Source organism: Grampus griseus (assembly GCF_964374135.1).
Source record: "Grampus griseus genome assembly, chromosome: 15".
Classification (NCBI taxonomy): domain Eukaryota; kingdom Metazoa; phylum Chordata; class Mammalia; order Artiodactyla; family Delphinidae; genus Grampus; species Grampus griseus.
The window spans coordinates 25,335,089-25,354,723 of NC_139009.1; the positions used below are offsets into that span (position 1 = coordinate 25,335,089).

A 19,635-nucleotide genomic window follows, 5' to 3' on the forward strand; every position below is an offset into this window, starting at 1 on the left:
AATGTACAATACATTCCAGCACCTGTAGTTCTTTTGCTGTGATGTTTGTTATGTGTAGTAATGACAGAATGGGCAATTGGAAATGTAGACAAGCTGTGGGAAGCCATTGATGGAATTTTCTCATGATAAACCATCAGGCTGTGTTTTTTTGTTTTTTTGTTTTTTTTTGTGGTACGCGGGCCTCGCACTGTTGTGGCCTCTCCCGTTGCGGAGCACAGGCTCCGGACGCGCAGGCTCAGCGGCCATGGCTCATGGGCCCAGCCGCTCCGCGGCATATAGGATCTTCCCTGACCAGGGCACGAACCCGTGTCCCCTGTATCAACAGGCGGACTCTCAACCACTGCGCCACCAGGGAAACCCTGGGCTGTTTTATAGTAGATGAATTACAGTGTATTAGGTTGCATGACAGAATTCTAAGTAATAAACATTTACTAAATCTAGGGGAGAAATGAGTGGTCAGTAGGTAGAATCAGCTGGTGACCTTATTGTTTATAACAGTGAAGAAAGCAGAGAGCACGTTTCCCCTAAGTTTTTCAAGAGCTCTCCAATGATACCTTTAAACAGGATATAAATTATTAAAGTAAAAGCATTTTTTTGAGGTAGAATACAAATTGACTGGTTAGTTTGGGTTTATTGCCTCTCAGAAATCCTAATCAGTGATGAATTCATTGAGCATCTGCTCTGTGTAAACACAGTAATTTCTTCTAGGGATGTAAAAGTGAGCAGGACATATATTCTACCTCTCAAAGTATTTATGATCTTTTGTATGTTGTCAGAATAAAAAATAAACTGAAAATTTTAAATGTTTGCATTTTAATTTAAATATAAGTCAGTGTGTTTCTATCTGTATACATTAGAGGGGGTACGTAAGTCTTTAAGCAACACTGATAACTGAAAGAAGTTAGGAGTATCCAGAAAAAAAACTGGCGCTATTTGTTAGTTGGAAATAGAAATCAAAACTTAGAATAAAAGACTGAGTTGAAGAGATTTGGGAGTTGTTACCATACATACGTACATAGATGGTAAGTTAAACCACGTGAACAGATATGATCACTTTGAGAAAATAATGTAGAAAAGATTCTTTACCAGTTTTAGACACTGCATCTAACAGAAATGTGTGCATAAAATTATAATACTTTCCTACATTTTTACATGTTATACAGTAAAATATTAGAATATATTATAAATGTGTAACAGTTTTTTCTTATTTGAAAATGTCCACCTTACCTGTTACAGCTAAACTTTTGTGAAAATTTGACTTTGCAAACTTTTTTCTAAATTTCAATTTTCTGAAATTGTGCCTTCTACATGATGAAGAAAAACTTTAAAATTAATTAATTGAAGGAAGGAAGTGGGGAAGAGTACTAAACTTCAATTTTTGAGATTTCATGCATTAACTTGATAATGGAAAAGTATAGACATAGTACAAAATAATTGGAAATTTAACATTTTTATTTATCTTTAAATGAATACTATTTTCTAAAATGTCATGGTCTGTCATTTAGGATATTTAACAAAATAGTTCCCTTTATTAACTAAAAATTAACAAATAAAACATATTGCTGTGGAAGAATAGTACATCCTAGTAAAAAGTCCAACAAAGTTATCCTGAGCAAATATCCGAAACTTCTAAGTGCTGAGTTTAACCTGAGTTTAGCAATGCTTTGGTACTTTAAGGTGTATTTGTGATATTTAGCCATATCTTAGGATATCTTAACATGTGCATGTGTATTTTATTAACATGTATGAAAACAAGTAATCCAAAATTATTCAAGCCATCCTTTTACCCACTGCCTATAGCTTTCGACTATACTGCTTTCAAATAATAAAGGTTATGTGTCTTTTTTTAAAATTCTATTATTGTTTTTAAGCAATTTGATTATTATTATCATCAAATAATACACCTTGTAGTTATCTTCATGTTTCTTATGATTTGAGTTTTTGGACATGAATCTGTGTGGGTGTATAAATTTCATCAAATTTGGAAATTTTTTGGCTATTAGTTTCTCAAATATATTCTCTCTCCCCGTCACTCTCCTCTCTTTTGGTGATTCCAGTTACACATTTATGAGGCCTCTTGAAGTTGTTTCACAACTCACTGAAGCTTTGTTCCTTTTTCCCCCCCATTTTCCCCCTGTATTTAAAAAAAATTATTTTTTTTTACAACTTTATTGGAGTATAAGTGCTTTACAATGATGTGTTAGTTTCTGCTTTATAACAAAGTGAATCAGTTATACATATACATATGTTCCCATATCTCTTCCCTCTTGCGTCTCCCTCCCTCCCACCCTCCCTATCCCAACCCTCTAGGTGGTCACAAAGCACCGAGCTGATCTCCCTGTGCTATGCGGCTGCATCCCACTAGCTATCTATTTTACATTTGGTAGTGTATATATGTCCATGCCACTCTCTCGCTTTGTCACAGCTTACCCTTCCCCCTCCCCATATCCTCAAGTCCATTCTCTAGTAGGTCTGTCTTACCCCTCGGTTCTTCATGACATTTTTTTTTTCTTAGATTCCATATATATGTGTTAGTGTACAGTATTTGTCTTTCTCTTTCTGACTTACTTCACTCTGTATGACAGCCTCTAGGTCCATCCACCTCATTACAAATAGCTCAATTTCGTTTCTTTTTATGGCTGAGTAATATTCCATTGTATATATGTGCCACATCTTCTTTATCCATTCATCCAATGATGGACACTTAGGTTGTTTCCATCTCCGGGCTATTGTAAATAGAGCTGCAATGAACATTTTGGTACATGACTCTTTTTGAATTATGGTTTTCTCAGGGTATATGCCCAGTAGTGGGATTGCTGGGTCATATGGTAGTTCTATTTGTAGTTTTTTAAGGAACCTCCATACTGTTCTCCACAGTAGCTGTACCAATTCACATTCCCACCAGCAGTGCAAGAGTGTTCCCTTTTCTCCACACCCAGCATTTATTGCTTCTAGATTTTTTGATGATGGCCATTCTGACTGGTGTGAGATGATATCTCATTGTAGTTTTGATTTGCATTTCTCTAATGATTAATGATGTTGAGCATTCTTTCATGTGTTTGTTGGCAGTCTGTATATCTTCTTTGGAGAAATGTCTATTGAGGTATTCTGACCATTTTTGGGTTGGGTTGTTTGTTTTTTTATTATTGAGCTGCATGAGCTGCTTATAAATTTTGGAGATGACTCCTTTGTCAGTTGCTTCATTTGCAAATATTTTCTCTTATTCTGAGGGTTGTCTTTTGGTCTTTATGGTTTCCTTTGCTATGCAAAAGCTTTGAAGTTTTATTAGGTCCCATTTGTTTATTTTTGTTTTTATTTCCATTTCTCTAGGAGGTGGGTCAAAAAGGATCTTGCTGTGATTTATGTCATAGAGTATTCTGCCTATGTTTTCCTCTAAGAGTTTGATAGTTTCTGACCTTACATTTAGGTCTTTAATCCATTTTGAGCTTATTTTTGTGTATGCTATTAGGGAGTGATCTAATCTCATACTTCTACATGTACCTGTCCAGTTTTCCCAGCAACACTTATTGAAGAGGCTGTCCTTTCTCAACTGTACTTTCCTGCCTCCTTTATCAAAGATAAGGTGATCATATGTGCGTGGGTTTATATCTGGGCTTTCTATCCTGTTCCATTGATATATTTTTCTTTTTTTGTGCCAGTATCATACTGTCTTGATTACTGTAGCTTTGTAGTATAGTCTGAAGTCAGGGAGCCTGATTCCTCCAGCTCCGTTTTTCATTCTCAAGATTGCTTTCGCTATTCGGGGTCTTTTGTGTTTCCAAACAAATTGTGAAATTTTTTGTTCTAGTTCTGTGAAAAATGCCAGTGGTAGTTTGATAGGGATTGCATTGAATCTGTAGATTGCTTTGGGTAGTAGAGTCATTTTCACAATGTTGATTCTTCCAATCCAAGAACATGGTATATCTCTCCATCTATTTGTATCATCTTTAATTTCTTTCATCAGTGTCTTATAGTTTTCTGCATACAGGTCTTTTGTCTCCTTAGGTAGGTTTATTCCTAGATATTTTATTCTTTTTGTTGCAGTGATAAATGGGAGTGTTTTCTTGATTTCACTTTCAGATTTTTCATCATTAGTGTATAGGAATGCCAGAGATTTCTGTTCATTAATTTTGTATCCTGATACTTTACCAAATTCATTGATTAGCTCTAGTAGTTTTCTGGTAGCATCTTTAGGATTCCCTATGTATAGTATCATGTCATCTGCAAACAGTGACAGCTTTACTTCTTCTTTTCCGATTTGGATTCCTTTTATTTCCTTTTCATCTCTGATTGCTGTGGCTAAAACTTCCAAAACTATGTTGAATAAGAGTGGTGAGAGTGGGCAACCTTGTCTTGTTCGTGATCGTAGTGGAAATGCTTTCAGTTTTTCACCATTGACGATGATGTTGGCTGTGGGTTTGTCATATATGGCCTTTATTATGTTGAGGAAAGTTCCCTCTATGCCTCCTTTCTGCAGGGTTTTTATCATAAATGGGTGTTGAATTTTGTCAAAAGCTTTCTCTGCATCTATTGAGCTGATCATATGGTTTTTCTCCTTCAGTTTGTTAATATGGTGTATCACATTGATTGATTTGCATATATTGAAGAATCCTTGCATTCCTGGAATAAACCCCACTTGATCATGTTGTATGATCCTTTTAATGTGCTGTTGGATTCTGTTTGCTAGTATTTTGTTGAGGATTTTTGCATCTATGTTCATCAGTGATATTGGCCTGTAGTTTTCTTTCTTTGTGACATCCTTGTCTGATTTCGCTATCAGGGTGATACCAGGGTGATGGTGGCCTCATAGAATGAGTTTGGGAGTGTTCCTCCCTCTGCTATATTTTGGAAGAGTTTGAGAAGGATAGGTGTTAGTTCTTCTCTAAATGTTTGATAGAATTCGCCTCTGAAGCCATCTGATCCTGGGCTTTTGTTTGTTGGAAGATTTTTAATCACAGTTTCAATTTCAGTGCTTGTTATTGGTCTGTTCATATTTTCTATTTCTTCCTGATTCAGTCTTGGCAGGTTGTGCCTTTCTAAGAATTTGTCCATTTCTTCCAGGTTGGCCATTTTATTGGCATAGAGTTGCTTGTAGTAATCTCTCATGATCTTTTGTATTTCTGCAGTGTCAGTTGTTACTTCTCCTTTTTCATTTCTAATTCTATTGATTTGAGTCTTCTCCATTTTTTTTCTTGATGAGTCTGGCTAATGGTGTATCAATTTTGTTTATCTTCTCAAAGAACCAGCTTTTAGTTTTATTGATCTTTGCTATTGTTTCCTTCATTTCTTTTTCATTTATTTCTGATCTGATTTCTATGATTTCTTTCCTTCTGCTAACTTTGGGAGTTTTTTTGTTCTTCTTTCTCTAATTGCTTTAGGTGCAAGGTTAGGTTGTTTATTCGAGATGTTTCCTGTTTCTCAAGGTAGGATTGTATTGCTATAAACTTCCCTCTTAGAACTGCTTTTGCTGAATCCCATAAGTTTTGGGTCGTCGTATCTCCATTGTCATTTGTTTCTAGGTATTTTTTTATTTCCTCTTTGATTTCTTCAGTGATCACTTCGTTATTAAGTAATGTATTGTTTAGCCTCCATGTGTTTGTATTTTTTACAGATCTTTTCCTGTAATTGATGTCTAGTCTCATAGCATTGTGGTCGGAAAAGATACTTGATACAATTTCAATTTTCTTAAATTTACCAAGGCTTGATTTGTGACCCAAGAGATGATCTATCCTGGAGAATGTTCCATGAGCACTTGAGAAAAATGTGTATTCTGTTGTTTTTGGATGGAATGTCCTATAAATATCAATTAAGTCCATCTTGTTTAATGTATCATTTAAACCTTGTGTTTCCTTATTTATTTTCATTTTGGATGATCTGTCCATTGGTGAAAATGGGGTGTTAAAGTCCCCTACCATGAATGTGTTCCTGTCGATTTCCCCTTTTATGGCTGTTAGTATTTGCCTTATGTATTGAGGTGCTCCTATTATGGGGGCATAAGTATTTACAATTGTTATAACTTCTTCTTGGATCGATCCCTTGATCATTATGTAGTGTCCTTCTTTGTCTCTTCTAATAGTCTTTATTTTAAAGTCTGTTTTGTCTGATACGAATATTGCTACTCCAGCTTTCTTTTGGTTTCCATTTGCATGGAATATCTTTTTCCGTTCCCTTACTTTCAGTCTGTATGTGTCTCTAGGTCTGATGTGGGTCTCTTGTAGACAGCATATACATCGGTCTTGTTTTTGTATCCATTCAGCCAATCTGTGTCTTTTGGTGGGAGCATTTAGTCATTTACATTTAAGGTAATTATCGATATGTATGTTCCTAGTCCCATTTTCTTAATTGTTTTGGGTTCGTTATTGTAGGTCTTTTCCTTCTCTTGTGTTTCTTGCCTAGAGAAGTTCCTTTAGGATTTGTTGTAAAGCTGGTTTGGTGGTGCTGAACTTCTCAGCTTTTGCTTGTCTGTAAAGGTTTTAATTTCTCCATCAAATCTGAATGAGATCATTGCTGGGTAGAGTAATCTTGGTTGTAGGTTTTTCTCCTTCATCACTTTATATGTCCTGCCAGTCCCTTCTGGCTTGCAAAGTTTCTGCTGAAAGATTAGCTGTTAACCTTATGGGGATTCCCTTGTGTGTTATTTGTTTTTTTTCCCTTGCTGCTTTTAATATGTTTTCTTTGTATTTAATTTTTGACAGTTTGATTAATATGTCTTGGCATATTTCTCCTTGGATTTATCCTGTATGGGACTCTTTGTGCTTCCTGGACTTAATTAACTATTTCCTTTCCCATCTTACGTAAGTTTTCAACTATAATCTCTTCAAATGTTTTCTCAGTCCCTTTTTCTCTTCTTCTTCTGGATCCCCTGTAATTCAAATATTGGTGCGTTTAATGTTGTCCCAGAGGTCTCTGAGACTGTCCTCAGTTCTTTTCATTCTTTCTTCTTTGTTCTGCTCTGCAGTAATTATTTCCACTATTTTATCTTCCAGGTCACTTATCCGTTCTTCTGCCTCAGTTATTCTGCTATTGATCCCATCTAGAGTATTTTTAATTTCGTTTATTGTGTTGTTCATCGTTGCTTGTTTCATCTTTAGTTCTTCTATGTCCTTGTTAAATGTTTCTTGCATTTTGTCTATTCTATTTCCAAGATTTTGGATCATCTTTACTATCATTATTCTGAATTCTTTTTCAGGTAGACTGCCTATTTCCTCCTCATTTGTTAGGTCTGGTGGGTTTTTATCTTGCTCCTTCATCTGCTGTGTATTTTTCTGTCTTCTCATTTTGCTTATCTTACTGTGTTTGGGGTCTCCTTTTTGCAGGCTGCAGGTTTGTAGTTCCCGTTGTTTTTGGTGTCTGTCCCCAGAGGCTAAGGTTGGTTCAGTGGGTTGTGTAGGCTTCCTGGTGGAGGGGACTAGTGCCTGTGTTCTGGGGGATGAGGCTGGATCTTGTCTTTCTGGTGGGCAGGTCCACGTCTGGTGGTGTGTTTTGGGGTGTCTGTGGACTTACTATGATTTTAGGCAGCCTCTCTGCTAATGTGTAGGGTTGTGTTCTTGTCTTGCTAGTTGTTTGGCATAGGGTGTCCAGCACTGTAGCTTGCTGGTTGTTGAGTGAAGCTCGGTGCTGGTGTTGAGATGGAGATCTCTGGGAGATTTTCGCTGTTTAATATTGGTGGAGGTGGGAGGTCTCTTGTGGACCAGTGTCTTGAAGTTGGCTCTCCCACCTCAGAGGCACAGCACTGACTCCTGGCTGCAGCACCAAGAGCCTTTAATCCACACGGCTGAGAATAAACGGGAGAGAAAGAAAGAAAGAAAGGAAGGAAGGAAGGAGGGAGGGAGGGAGGGAAGGAAAGAAAGAAGATAAAATAAAATAAAGTAAGATAAAATAAAGTTATTAAAATAAAGAATAATTATTAAGAAAAAAATGTTTTTAAAGAAAAAAATAACGCTCGGATAGAACCCTCGGACAAATGGTGGAAGCAAAGCTATACAGACAAAATCTCACACAGAAGCATGCACATACACACTCACAAAAAGAGGAAAAGGGGAAAAAAATCATAAATCTTGCTCTCAGTCCACCTCCTTAATTTGGGATGATTGGTTGTCTATTCAGGTATTCCACAGATGCAGGGTATATCGAGTTGATTGTGGAGCTTTAATCCGCTGCTTCTGAGGCTGCTGGGAGAGATTTCCCTTTCTCTTCTTTGTTCGCACAGCTCCCGGGGCTCAGCTTTGGATTTGGCCCTGCCTCTAAGTGTAGGTCGCTGGAGGGCGTCTGTTCTTCACTCAAACAGGACGGGGTTAAAAGAGCAGCTGCTTTGGGGACTCTGGCTCACTCAGGCCAGGGGGAGAGAGGGGCACGGAGTGCGCGGCGAGCCTGCGGCGGCAGCATAACATTGCACCAGCCTGAGGCGCGCCGTGCGTTCTCCCAGGGAAGTTGTCCCTGAATTCTGGGTCCCTGGCAGTGGCGGGCTGCACAGCCTCCCCGGAAGGGAGGTGTGGATAGTGACCTCTGCTCGCATACAGGCTTCTTCGTGGCAGCAGCAGCAGCCTTAGCGTCTCATGCCCGCCTCTGGGGTCCGTGCTTTTAGCCGCGGCTCACGCCCGTCTCTGGAGCTCCTTTAAGCAGCGCTTTTAATCCCCTCTCCTCTCGCACCAGGAAACAAAGAGGCAAGAAAAAGTCTCTTGCCTCTTCGGCAGGTCCAGACTTTTCCCGGCCGGCTAGCCGTGGTACACTAACCCCCTACTGGCTGTGTTCGCGTCGCCAACTCCAGTTCTCTCCCTGCGCTGCGACCGAAAACCGAGCCTCAGCTCCCACCGCCACCCGCCCCGGCGGGTGAGCAGACAATCCTCTCGGGCTGGTGAGTGCCGCTCGGCACTGATCCTCTGTGTGGGAATCTCTCCGCTTTGCCCTCTGCACCCCTGTTGCTGCGCTCTCCTCCGCGGCTCCGAAGCTTCCCCCTCCGCCAGCTGCAGTCTCCGCCCGCGAAGGGGCTTCCTAGTATGTGGAAACCTTTCCTCCTTCACAGCTCCCTCCCACTGGTGCAGGTCCTGTCCCTATCCTTTTGTCTCTGTTTATTCTTTTTTCTTTTGCCCTACCCACGTACGTGGGGGAGTTTCTTGCCTTTTGGGAGGTCTGAGGTCTTCTGCCAGCGTTCAGTAGGTGTTCTGTAGGAGTCGTTCCACGTGTAGATGTATTTCTGGTGTATTTGTGGGGAGCAAGGTGATCTCCGCCTCTTACTCTTCCACCATCTTTCCCTCGTCCGCTCTAAAATTTTTGATAATTTATATTGTTCTATCTTCAAATTGACTTCAGTATCTAATCTGCTGGAAGTTATATCGGGTTCTTTTCTATATATGTCCTTCTCTTTATTTAAAGTGTACAAGCTTTCTTCTAGTGTCTTGATTTTTTGTTTTTTGTTTGTTTGCTTTGGTCGCACCGCTCGGCCCACGGGATCTTAGTTCCCTGACCAGGGATTGATTCCGTGCCCTGTGGAGTGGAAGCACGGAGCCTTAACCACTGCCAGGGAAGTCCCTAGTGTCTTGAATATATTGATCTGTTTATGTAGATTTTTTTTTTCATTGTGGATTGTGTGTTACTGCTTTTTTGTGTGTGTGTGGTACGCGGGCCTCTCACTGTTGTGGCCTCTCCCGTTGCGGAGCAAAGGCCCCAGACGCGCAGGCTCAGCAGCCATGGCTCACGGGCCCAGCCACTCCGCAGCATGTGGGATCTTCCCGGACTGGGGCACGAACCCGCATCCCCTGCATCAGCAGGCGGACTCTCAACCACTCCGCCACCAGGGAAGCCCCTGCTTTTTTAATTTGCCTAGAAAATTTCGTTGGTTGCTAGACAATGTGATTTTTACTTTTCTGGGTGGTGGATATTTTTGTATTCTAATAAATTTTTTTTATTTCTTTCTGAGATGTAGTTATGTTACTTAAAAGCAGAACGTTACTTTTAGGACCAGCTTTTAATAAGCTTTATTAGGTGGGACCAGAGCAGCTGTTAATTTAGAGCAGAACTTACTGTGATGATGGTAATATTTTATAATCCTATACTATCTAGTGCAGTAGCTTTTAAGCATATAGAATGTGTCTGGTGAGACTAAGGAACTAATGTTTTAATTTTACTGGACTTACTTTTAAGGAGGTACTGTATTGGAATAGAAGCACAGTACCACATTTGAAAAGAGAGATCTGGGGTTAATTTGGCCCCAGTGCTGAGGTTATACTCTTCTGATAATTCTGTTCGAAATTCACTAGGCATTGGGAATACTAAGTATTCCAGCCCTCATTTTAGAACCTGGGATTCATCCCCTTGCTACTTTTTTTTTTTTTTTTAAATATTGATTTATTTTATTTATTTATTTTTTGGCTGTGTTGGGTCTTAGTTGCGGCGTGCAGGATCTTTCTTTGCAGCACACGGGCTCTTCGTTGTGGCGTGCGGGCTTCTCTCTAGTTGTGCTGTGCGGGTTTTCTCTCTAGTTGTGGCTTGCGGGCTTCAGGGCGCGTGGACTCTGTGGCACGCGAGCTCAGTAGTTGTGGCGCACGGGCTTAGTTGCCCCACGGCATGTGAGATCTTAATTCCCCGACGAGGGATTGAACCAGCGTTCCCTGCCTTGCAAGGTGGACTCTTTTTTTTTTTTTTTAATTAATTTATTTATTTATATTTGGCTGCGTTGGGTATTCGCTGCTGCACACGGGCTTTCTCTAGTTGCGGTAAGTGGGGGCCACTCCTTGTTGCAGTGCGCGGGCTTCTCATTGTGGTGCCTTCTCTTGTTGCGGAGCACAGGCTCTAGGCACGCGGGCTTCAGTAGTTGTGGCTCGCGGGCTCCAGAGCGCAGCCTCAGCAGTTGTGGCGCATGGGCTCAGTTGCTCCGTGGCATTTGGGATCCTCCCAGACCAAGGAACCTGCGTCTCCCGCATTGGCAGGCAGATTCTTAACCGCTGCGCCACCACGGAAGCCCACAAGGTGGATTCTTTACCACTGGACCACCAGGGGAGTCCCTGCTTGCTACTTTTTAAAATATTTTCCTTGCCCTTTAGGTGGTTTCCTTGTGTGTAATGCTTGTCAGTATGCATTCCAGATTAGAGGAGACCCTCTATAGATCACTGGGGCTCACTCTCTGTGCAGATCTCTCCTCGTTGGCACTGTGCCCTGTGAACTGCAGCCAAACCTGCCTTTGTCTTCCTGGACTCCCATCTCTGTATCTTCACCTTGAGTGATGCCTCGGTTGTGCTGAGCTGTGGTCTGGGAAATTGCGGGAAATAAGCTGGTGCAATCCTAGTGCTTACTTCATTTGTTTCCATTCACCCAGGAATCACTGTCCTGCCTTCCTGATGCCCAGTATCTGAAAACTTTATTTCATATATTTTCCTAATTTTTAGTTATTTCAGGTAGGACAGTAATCTGGTCTTTGTTATTTCATTTTGGCCACAGGTGGAAATCCAAACCAGAACAATTTTAAGCAGTAAATTGAGCAAAGTCTTTCTCAGTGATACCTTTTAGTGTTTGAATGGCGTTTATTGAGATAACACTATATATATTCTTGTTTTGTTATTTTTATTTAGTTAGGAGTCTTAGATAACAAAGTAATATAAAAATAAAGAATATAAATTCTTATTACCTAATGAACTATGATTGTGTGAATTTTTTATTACTTAAATATTTCCCTCTGACTTGTGTAACTCTTTTTGCCATTTGGGGTTACTTGCTTGTTTTTCTGAGAAAGTAAAATGTATTGTTGCATTATGTATTTATTACAGTAGTCCCCCTTTATCTGCAGGGGATACATTCCAGGACCCCCAGTTGATGCTTGAAACCACAGACAGTAGCGAACCCTGTATATACTATGTTTTTTCTCATCCATACATACCTATGATAAATATGATATATATGTTAATCTCTTACTGTGCCCACAGTAAGAGATCAACAAGAATAACTAATAATAAAATAGAACAATTACCTAATATACTGTAATAAAAGTTAGGTAATGTGGTTTCTCTTTTTCAAAATAATCTTACTGTACTGTCTCACCCTCCTTCTTGTGATGATGAGAGATGATAAAATGCCTACGTGATGAGATGAAGTGAGGTGAATGACATAGGCATTGGGAACATAGGCTTAGGTTACTTTTGACCTTCTAACAATACATCCAAAGGAGGAACAGAAGAGGGATCATCTGCTTTGGGTGATCCTGGGTTATCTAGCCATGACGACTGACATCCATGACTGAATGTCAGAGCAGACGATGACATGGTTGGGAATTCCAAGTGGGATGGATCCAGTGAGATTTCGTCATTATAGTCAGAACAGCAAGCAATTTAAAACCTATGAGTTAATTATTTCTGGAATTTTTCATTTAATATCCTCAGACTGCAAGTAACTGAAACCACAGAAAATGAAACCATGGATAAGGGGCAGCTGCTGTATTAACAGTGTTTAATTTTTTTTTTAATTTCACAAAAATAGAAATGGTCTAAAGGCAATCTGTAGTTTAGAAGAGGTTCTAGAAATTGAGATCACAGGGATATTTTCAGATATTCAAAGAAAGCTACAAAATAGGAAATAATACAAAAGATGCTGTTTTATCACTTGATCATTTCACCTTAACATTACAATAAAGCACTGGATCATAACTGTGTTAAGTTAGAAAAGTAAAAAGAGAGCCTGTATCAGTCATATCCATTTAGTGAAAAACATTCGTAATGTCAGAACAGTTCATCCAGCTTTTTGAGCTTCTTAATGGTTAAATAAGATCACTGTATGGACATCATTTATTTCATGATTTATAATAGCATGCCATATTCAAAAGCATGAAAGAAAATATGATTTCAGAGTAGTAACTATCTATGAAGGTCTTTAGTATTCATTCTTTTTTTTTTTTTTTTTGCGGTATGCGGGCCTCTCACTGTTGTGGCCTCTCCTGTTGCGGAGCACAGGCTCCAGACGCGCAGGCTTAGTGGCCATGGCTCACGGGCCCAGCCGCTCTGTGGCATGTGGGATCTTCCCAGAACGGGGCACGAACCCGTGTCCCCTGCATCGGCAGGCGGGCTCTCAACCACTGCGCCACCAGGGAAGCCCAGTATTCATTCTTAAAGTACTTGTAAAATATATCACTTCATCTAAGCTTCTTAACCAAATAAAAACAACAAAACCAGAAACCTCTGTTACTTACATTTGTTCCTTTATACTCCTATTTGTAGAATAAAATAGAAGTCTAATGTAATGCATTAGGAGGAGTCCCGAGCTTGAATTCCATATTGCCCTTTGCAGGTTGTATGAGTAACCTTGCTAATAAGGCTGTTTACCCTATTTTGAAAATAATATTCTTCCTTGGTTTGCATGTTGTGAGGACTGAAATTGATGTTACGTGGCAAGCATATTGAACTATGCCTACAGTAAAGCAAATGCTCTTGATAATGGTTTTCAAAACTTCCTCTAGAGGTAGACTATTGTAATACATAATATTTTCTAGAGATTGGAATTTAAATATCCTGGCCTAAGGAGAGTGATGAGTTCCTTTCGTTGATAATGAGAATTGAATGTCAGATTTTCCTTAACAACATTCCTTCCAGACCATTTACATTGCCTTTGTATTAGTGATAATAATAATCTCGTGTAAACGTCCCCCAGATATTTATTGCTTCCCTTCTTAACCATTTTGAAAAGCAATGTATTTTGCATAAAAATTTCTTACAGATACACCAAGTATCACTGCTAAACTAATTAATGAACAAAAAGATGACAAAGAAAAGAAAAACCATGAAGAGAAGGAAAAAGTTAAGGCAGAAAATGGATTTCAGGACAATTACAGTGTTGTTGTTGCTTCAGGTATGCTTGCTTGCTTTTTTTTTTTTTATGATCTTGATTTTGTTTGGGTTTCTGTAAAATGTAACAATTTATATTTACAGGAGCTTCATGTAATAAAAAGTATTAATGCAGAAAGCTGGCATAATGATGTCTTAATATTAAATACACAATTATTGCACCAGAAATCCATTACTTTTTGGCACTGGAATTATTAAACTTATTTTGAGCTTAGTATATTTTAATCAGATACTCAGCATGTGTAAATAGATATTTTGTTTCAGTTTGACAGCGTACTGGGAATTATACTCTTAAAAGTTCACTAAGTGTTAAGGAATTTTTCTGTAACCTCCTATTTATTGATTGATTGATTGATTGCTGCATCGGGTCTTAGTTGCGATGCGTGGGCTTCTCTCTAGTTGTAGCACGCAGGCTTAGTTGCCCCGTGGCATGTGGGATCTTACTTCCCCGACCAGGGATTGAACCTGCATCCCCTGCATTGGAAAGAGGATTCTCAATCACTGGACCACCAGGGAAGTCCCTGTAACCTCCTTTTTTTTAAAAATGAAAAAGTATTCACTAGTTTTACTTATGATATTGTGCTTATTACATAAAATTAGAAAATAAAAATCATCAAAAGAAAATTGGTTGAAAAATGAGTTTTTACTGTTAGATGCAGGAAGAAGAAAAAATGACCATGATAAGTGATAAGTTTGGAGGATATTTTCTTTAACAGAATTCTTAGTTCAGAAGAGAAAGCTCAGCCTAGATTACCTTACTCCTCAAATAGCAGACCTATGTATTGGTTTAATCCATCCTATCTCAGAGAAAAATTAAGAACACAAGATTTTCTGTACATATTTGCACAAAATTACATTCTAGTAAATGGATGGTCATCTATATGTATCTCAGAGAGTATAGGAGTTAATTTATACTTTCTTGGAAAATAGTTACACATGCAGCCAGTTATTCATGGAGTATAATACATGACAGGTAGAATCAAGAGAATAGATATTTAATGAGAAGAAATATTTCTACCTTTTGGCGTTAGGAGTGTGGCGCTTTAGTAATATATTGTAGGAATACACTTTTACTTCATGAGTGTGTTGGCTATATAAAATCTTGGTGATTTTTTTTCTTTTAGGGCTGAAATCCCAATCTAAACGTGCTGTGTCATCTACACCACCTCGCCCACCATCCAGGAGAGGGAGGACAATGCCCGATAAAACAGGAAGTGCTTCCTCAGGAGCAGAGGCTGCCAACAAAATAATCACTGTCCCTGTGTTTCACCTGTTCCACAAACTCTTAGCTGGTAGTGTTCACAGTGATAAAACATATAAGAAATTTTAGTAATCTTACAAGTGTACAAATCAGATGTGTAATCAGGTGCTATTGATGAGATAAATAATTTAGTGAAACTTTGTCCATATAGTTCCCTCCAAAAGAAGTGAGAACAAAAAGGGAGTAACCTATTTCGTACCCCTTTTAACACTATAATGTTGCATTTTTACACTTTACTTGCTTCCTGAATTTTCTTATGAATGTGCCATAAAATGATCAGTAAAATGAATATTTTTGTGTGTTCATAACAAGTTATGTAGGATGCAGTGTGAGGCTAATTTTAAAGAATTAGTTCTAGCTGTGGAATTCTTAGATGTAGCCCTGATAGTTAAGCTTCCTCTCTACCTAAACATATTCTTTGACCAGTATACTTTCCGTTGGTCAAGGTGATAACCATTTTATCTGCATTTTTGTGCTGTATCATTATAATCAAATTGCCAACTAACTTTGACTGGATTTTACTTCTTAGCTTTACATTGTTGATTTAAAGCAGAGGTCAGTAAACTACCGCAGGTGGACCGGATGCTTCTTTTTGTAAAAACATTTTTATAGGAATACAGCTATGCCCATTCAGTTATATATTGTCCATAGCTGTTTTCATGCTACAGTAGAGTTAGTAGGTTGCAGCAGAGACCATATGGCCTCCATAGCTTAAAATATTTTTTATCTGGCCTTTTATGGAAAAGATTTGCCAATCCCAGATTTATGGGAATGTTTCTTTTTTTTCTATTCACTGTGGCTCTCAGAAGATGTTGGTGGGATTTGGTTAGCAACTGATTAACACTTTGTATAGATATTTTTGTTCACATATGTCAGAAGTAAATTTGAGTTTTGTAAACATTCTGTGGGCAGTTTTTAAATTGCTTTGAAATTGGTGTCAGAATCAAACTCTTACCTGTAATTTAACTTAGTAAAAGCATTAAGTAATTGAGTAAACAGAATCAAGTAAATGTCTCCCTCTCGGATTCCAGGTTTAACTTAGTTATGTCATTTTTAGGCCAGCCGTTGCCAGCTGAAATGACGCTTGCCCAACTTTTAACTCTGCTATATGACCGAAAACTTCCTCAAGGTTACCGTTCAATAGATCTGACAGTTAAATTGGGTTCTAGAGTCATCACAGACCCAAGTCTGTCAAAAACAGATTCTTTTAAAAGACTGCACCCTGAGAAAGGTATGTATATGATATTTCTTTAAAATTGCAGTCTGTAATCTGAGCAGGCAGGGATTTGTATAGCTGATGACTTAATGTACATTTTTGTTACATCAACTTGAGATCCTTTTCTTTCTTTATGACTGAGTTATCTGTAAATATAGAAAATTGCCATTATTTCCATTGGAAATTAATGTTAATTCCTTGAGTAGCATCACTTATTTTATGGGCCCATATGCTTTAATTTCTGCTTTAATTTTTTTTTTCCTTTGGCCACACTGTGTGGCTTGCAGGATCTTAGTTCCCCGACCAGGGATCGATCCTGGGCCCTCAGCAGTGAAAGCATGGAGTCCTAACCACTGGGCCACCAAGGAATTCCCTGATTTTTAAAAATATTTTTTCTGCATGAGCCATGTGAATTGTTCATAATTTTATAATCAAAGTGAGAACCCCAATTTAGAATTTCCAATTTATTGATAATTTATATTGAGTGATATTTTGTGTTCATAAACATTTTTTACCTTAAACAAAAGTGGGATCATACATTTTCTTACCTTTTTATTTTTATATATTCAATTAAATATTTATAAATGTGCGTTTTATTGCCTATTTTTAATATATAATTAATATAATAATTTATCTGTTTCACAGTTGTTGAAGGAATCTGATTGTTTCTGATTTTTCACTACTATAAATGGTATTTAAGCAATGATTTTCATAGTGTGGATATGGTGTCATCTTATTTATTGTCAGTCTTTCTCATGATGAAAGATTCAATTATTAGCCTTTTGTACTCTTTAATAAATTTTAGTACATTTTCTTTGCCCAGATTTTCAGCAGGATCATTTGTCTGTTTTAATGTTCGTAGGGTCTGGTAATGTGTGAACATAAACTTTTGGTTTTTCTCTGTGAGTGATTTGAAGTTAACCAATATGGTATAATTTTCAGTTTTCAGTAAGAAAAGTCTTTGTCATTATTCAGTTTTTCCTAATTGGATACTTTAGAGCATAACATGCACATACATTAATATTTTCTGGAGTCTCTGATGTTTTACTTATTTGCCCTAAAGGACAGTACTTCTCAAACTTCAGTATGCTTGTAAATCACCTAGAACATTATAAAAATGCAGATTCCTACACAGTCTAGGATGGGACCTGAGAGTCTACATTTCAGAAGCTCTCAGGCTGATACTGATGCTTACTAGTCCATAGACCATATACTTCGAGTAGTAAGACTGTAGGAAGCAACATCAGAAGTTATCTAAATGTGTTTGTAGCATCTAGCCTAAAATAGCTGTATCTGAATAACTTAAGATAATTATGCTCTTTTGTTGAGTAGAGAGATGACAACTGTATTTGCTTTGTAAATGAAAAAGTATTATAAAAATAGACCCTCTCTTAGCTGTTATTTGCGATTATTCTTCTAGATCATGGAGATTTACTTGGTAGCTGTCCCGACGATGAGGCTCTCACTCCAAGTGATGAATGTATGGATGGGATACTGGATGAATCCTTACTTGAAACCTGTCCCATTCAGTCACCATTACAAGTTTTTGCAGGAATGGGTGGACTGGCTCTTATTGCAGAAAGACTACCCATGCTATATCCAGAAGTAATTCAACAGGTAAGATAAGATTCTAAATAATTATATCATTCCATGGGAAAGACCTTCTGTTTTCTGGTTTGTGTTTAAGTTAACATTTGGAAGTACCGTTTCCCTTAAAGTCTTTGAGTAGTGTATAAACCTTTCAAAGCTCAGCCTATATGGAGCTGTGTAAGAATTAATTTGGTAAAGAAATGTTGAAGACCAGGCAGATTTGCCAGGGGCATCACACTGTAGCATTACTTTGATTTCATGGTCATCACACTGTAACATTTTTGTTTCTGTGCTTCCTAAGGTGTGATATTAATTACGGATATTACTGGAAATGGGAGAGTGAAATAGTAGTGTATGCTTCTACCCAAATACACTATGTCTTTTGGCTTAACTTTTATTCCTTTTTAAGTGCCATTTCCATTTAAGTAGTTTTTAAAACATTAATTTAACCTCTTCCCCTGTTCATTGATGTTACTGACACTGAGGTGTGTACTTTTGATGTTCTGCTATTAATGAGGGGGGAGTGTGATGCGTGAAGAGTTGTAAACACCAAGTTCTTTATTTCTGTTGATTGAGGTAGGGGAATTATTCTCTCTAATTTTATCTACTTGGAGTGTGTGTGTGTGTGTGTGTGTGTACTTGGGGGTGTGTGTGTGTGTGTATGTGTGTGTGTATGCTTGCATTAGTTTCTTAGGGCCGTGGTGACAAAGTGTCACAAACTGGGTGGCTTAAAACAACCGAAATTTAATTTTCTTACAGCTCAGGAGGCTGTAAGTCTGAAATCAAGGTGTCACCAGAGCCATGGTCACTGATGGCTCTAGGAGATTATCCTTCCTTGCCTCTTCTTAGCTTCTGGTTATTGCTGGCAGTTAATGGCATTCATTAGTCTGTAGCGGCATCACTCCAGTTTCTGCCTGCCTTTTCACATGGCCATCTTCCTTTTGTGTATCTGTGTGTCTCTGTATCTCCCTCTCCTTATAACAACACTGTCATTGGATTTAGGGTCCACCCTAAGCCATTATGACCTCATCTCTTAATTGATTACATCTGCAAAGACCCTATTTCCAAATAAGGTCACATTCACAGGTATTGGGGGTTAAGACCTGAGCATATCTTTGGGAGGATACAGTTCAATCCACAATAATACCTATTCAGTAAATGGTTATTACTTAACCTGCTATTCAAAGAGCTTATGCTATTTTTATTTTAAGATAATATAACCATGATATAAGATGACTGTCACAGAAAAATATGAGTAAAATTTTATTTCTTCCTAGAAAATGTAATGATACAGCCAAAAGTTTGAAATGGAAAAAACTTCGACATTCTCAAGATTATTGTTGTTCAATGAAAATGACTTCCCTAATTCAGTATTCAGTGTGCTTTATTATATTGAGTGGAAATTGGGTGCTACTATAATAAATACCTAAAAGGTGGAAGTGGCTTTAGAATTGGGTAGTTGTCAGAGTGTGGAAGAATTTTGAGGAGCATGATAAAAAGAGGTCTAGATTGCCTTGAACAGGTGACTAGTAGAACTATGGATGGAAAGCCTTTACCAGTGAGGGCCCAGATGAAAGTGAGGATCACAGTAGAGAGAACCTGTGTATCATAGAGAATACCTAAATTGGCTTAAGCAGACTGTTGGTAGAAATATGGATGTTAAAAGTACTAATGGTGCAGCTTAGAAAGAAATGAGGAACATGTTATTGGAAACTGGAGGAAAGGATATCCCTGTCTTTTATTGG

General features: G+C 38.3%; 1 protein-coding gene across 1 annotated transcript in view; it reads left to right on the forward strand.

Moving 5' to 3' along the window:
* Positions 1–19,635, forward strand: part of BIRC6 (baculoviral IAP repeat containing 6) — a gene marked incomplete at its 5' end in the record, with an annotated part of 244,882 nt that overhangs the window by 152,306 nt on the left and 72,941 nt on the right. The window contains 4 exon segments of the mRNA XM_082671758.1: positions 13,696–13,827; positions 14,948–15,115; positions 16,142–16,315; positions 17,721–17,917. Coding sequence (XP_082527884.1) covers positions 13,696–13,827; positions 14,948–15,115; positions 16,142–16,315; positions 17,721–17,917 — 671 coding nt within the window.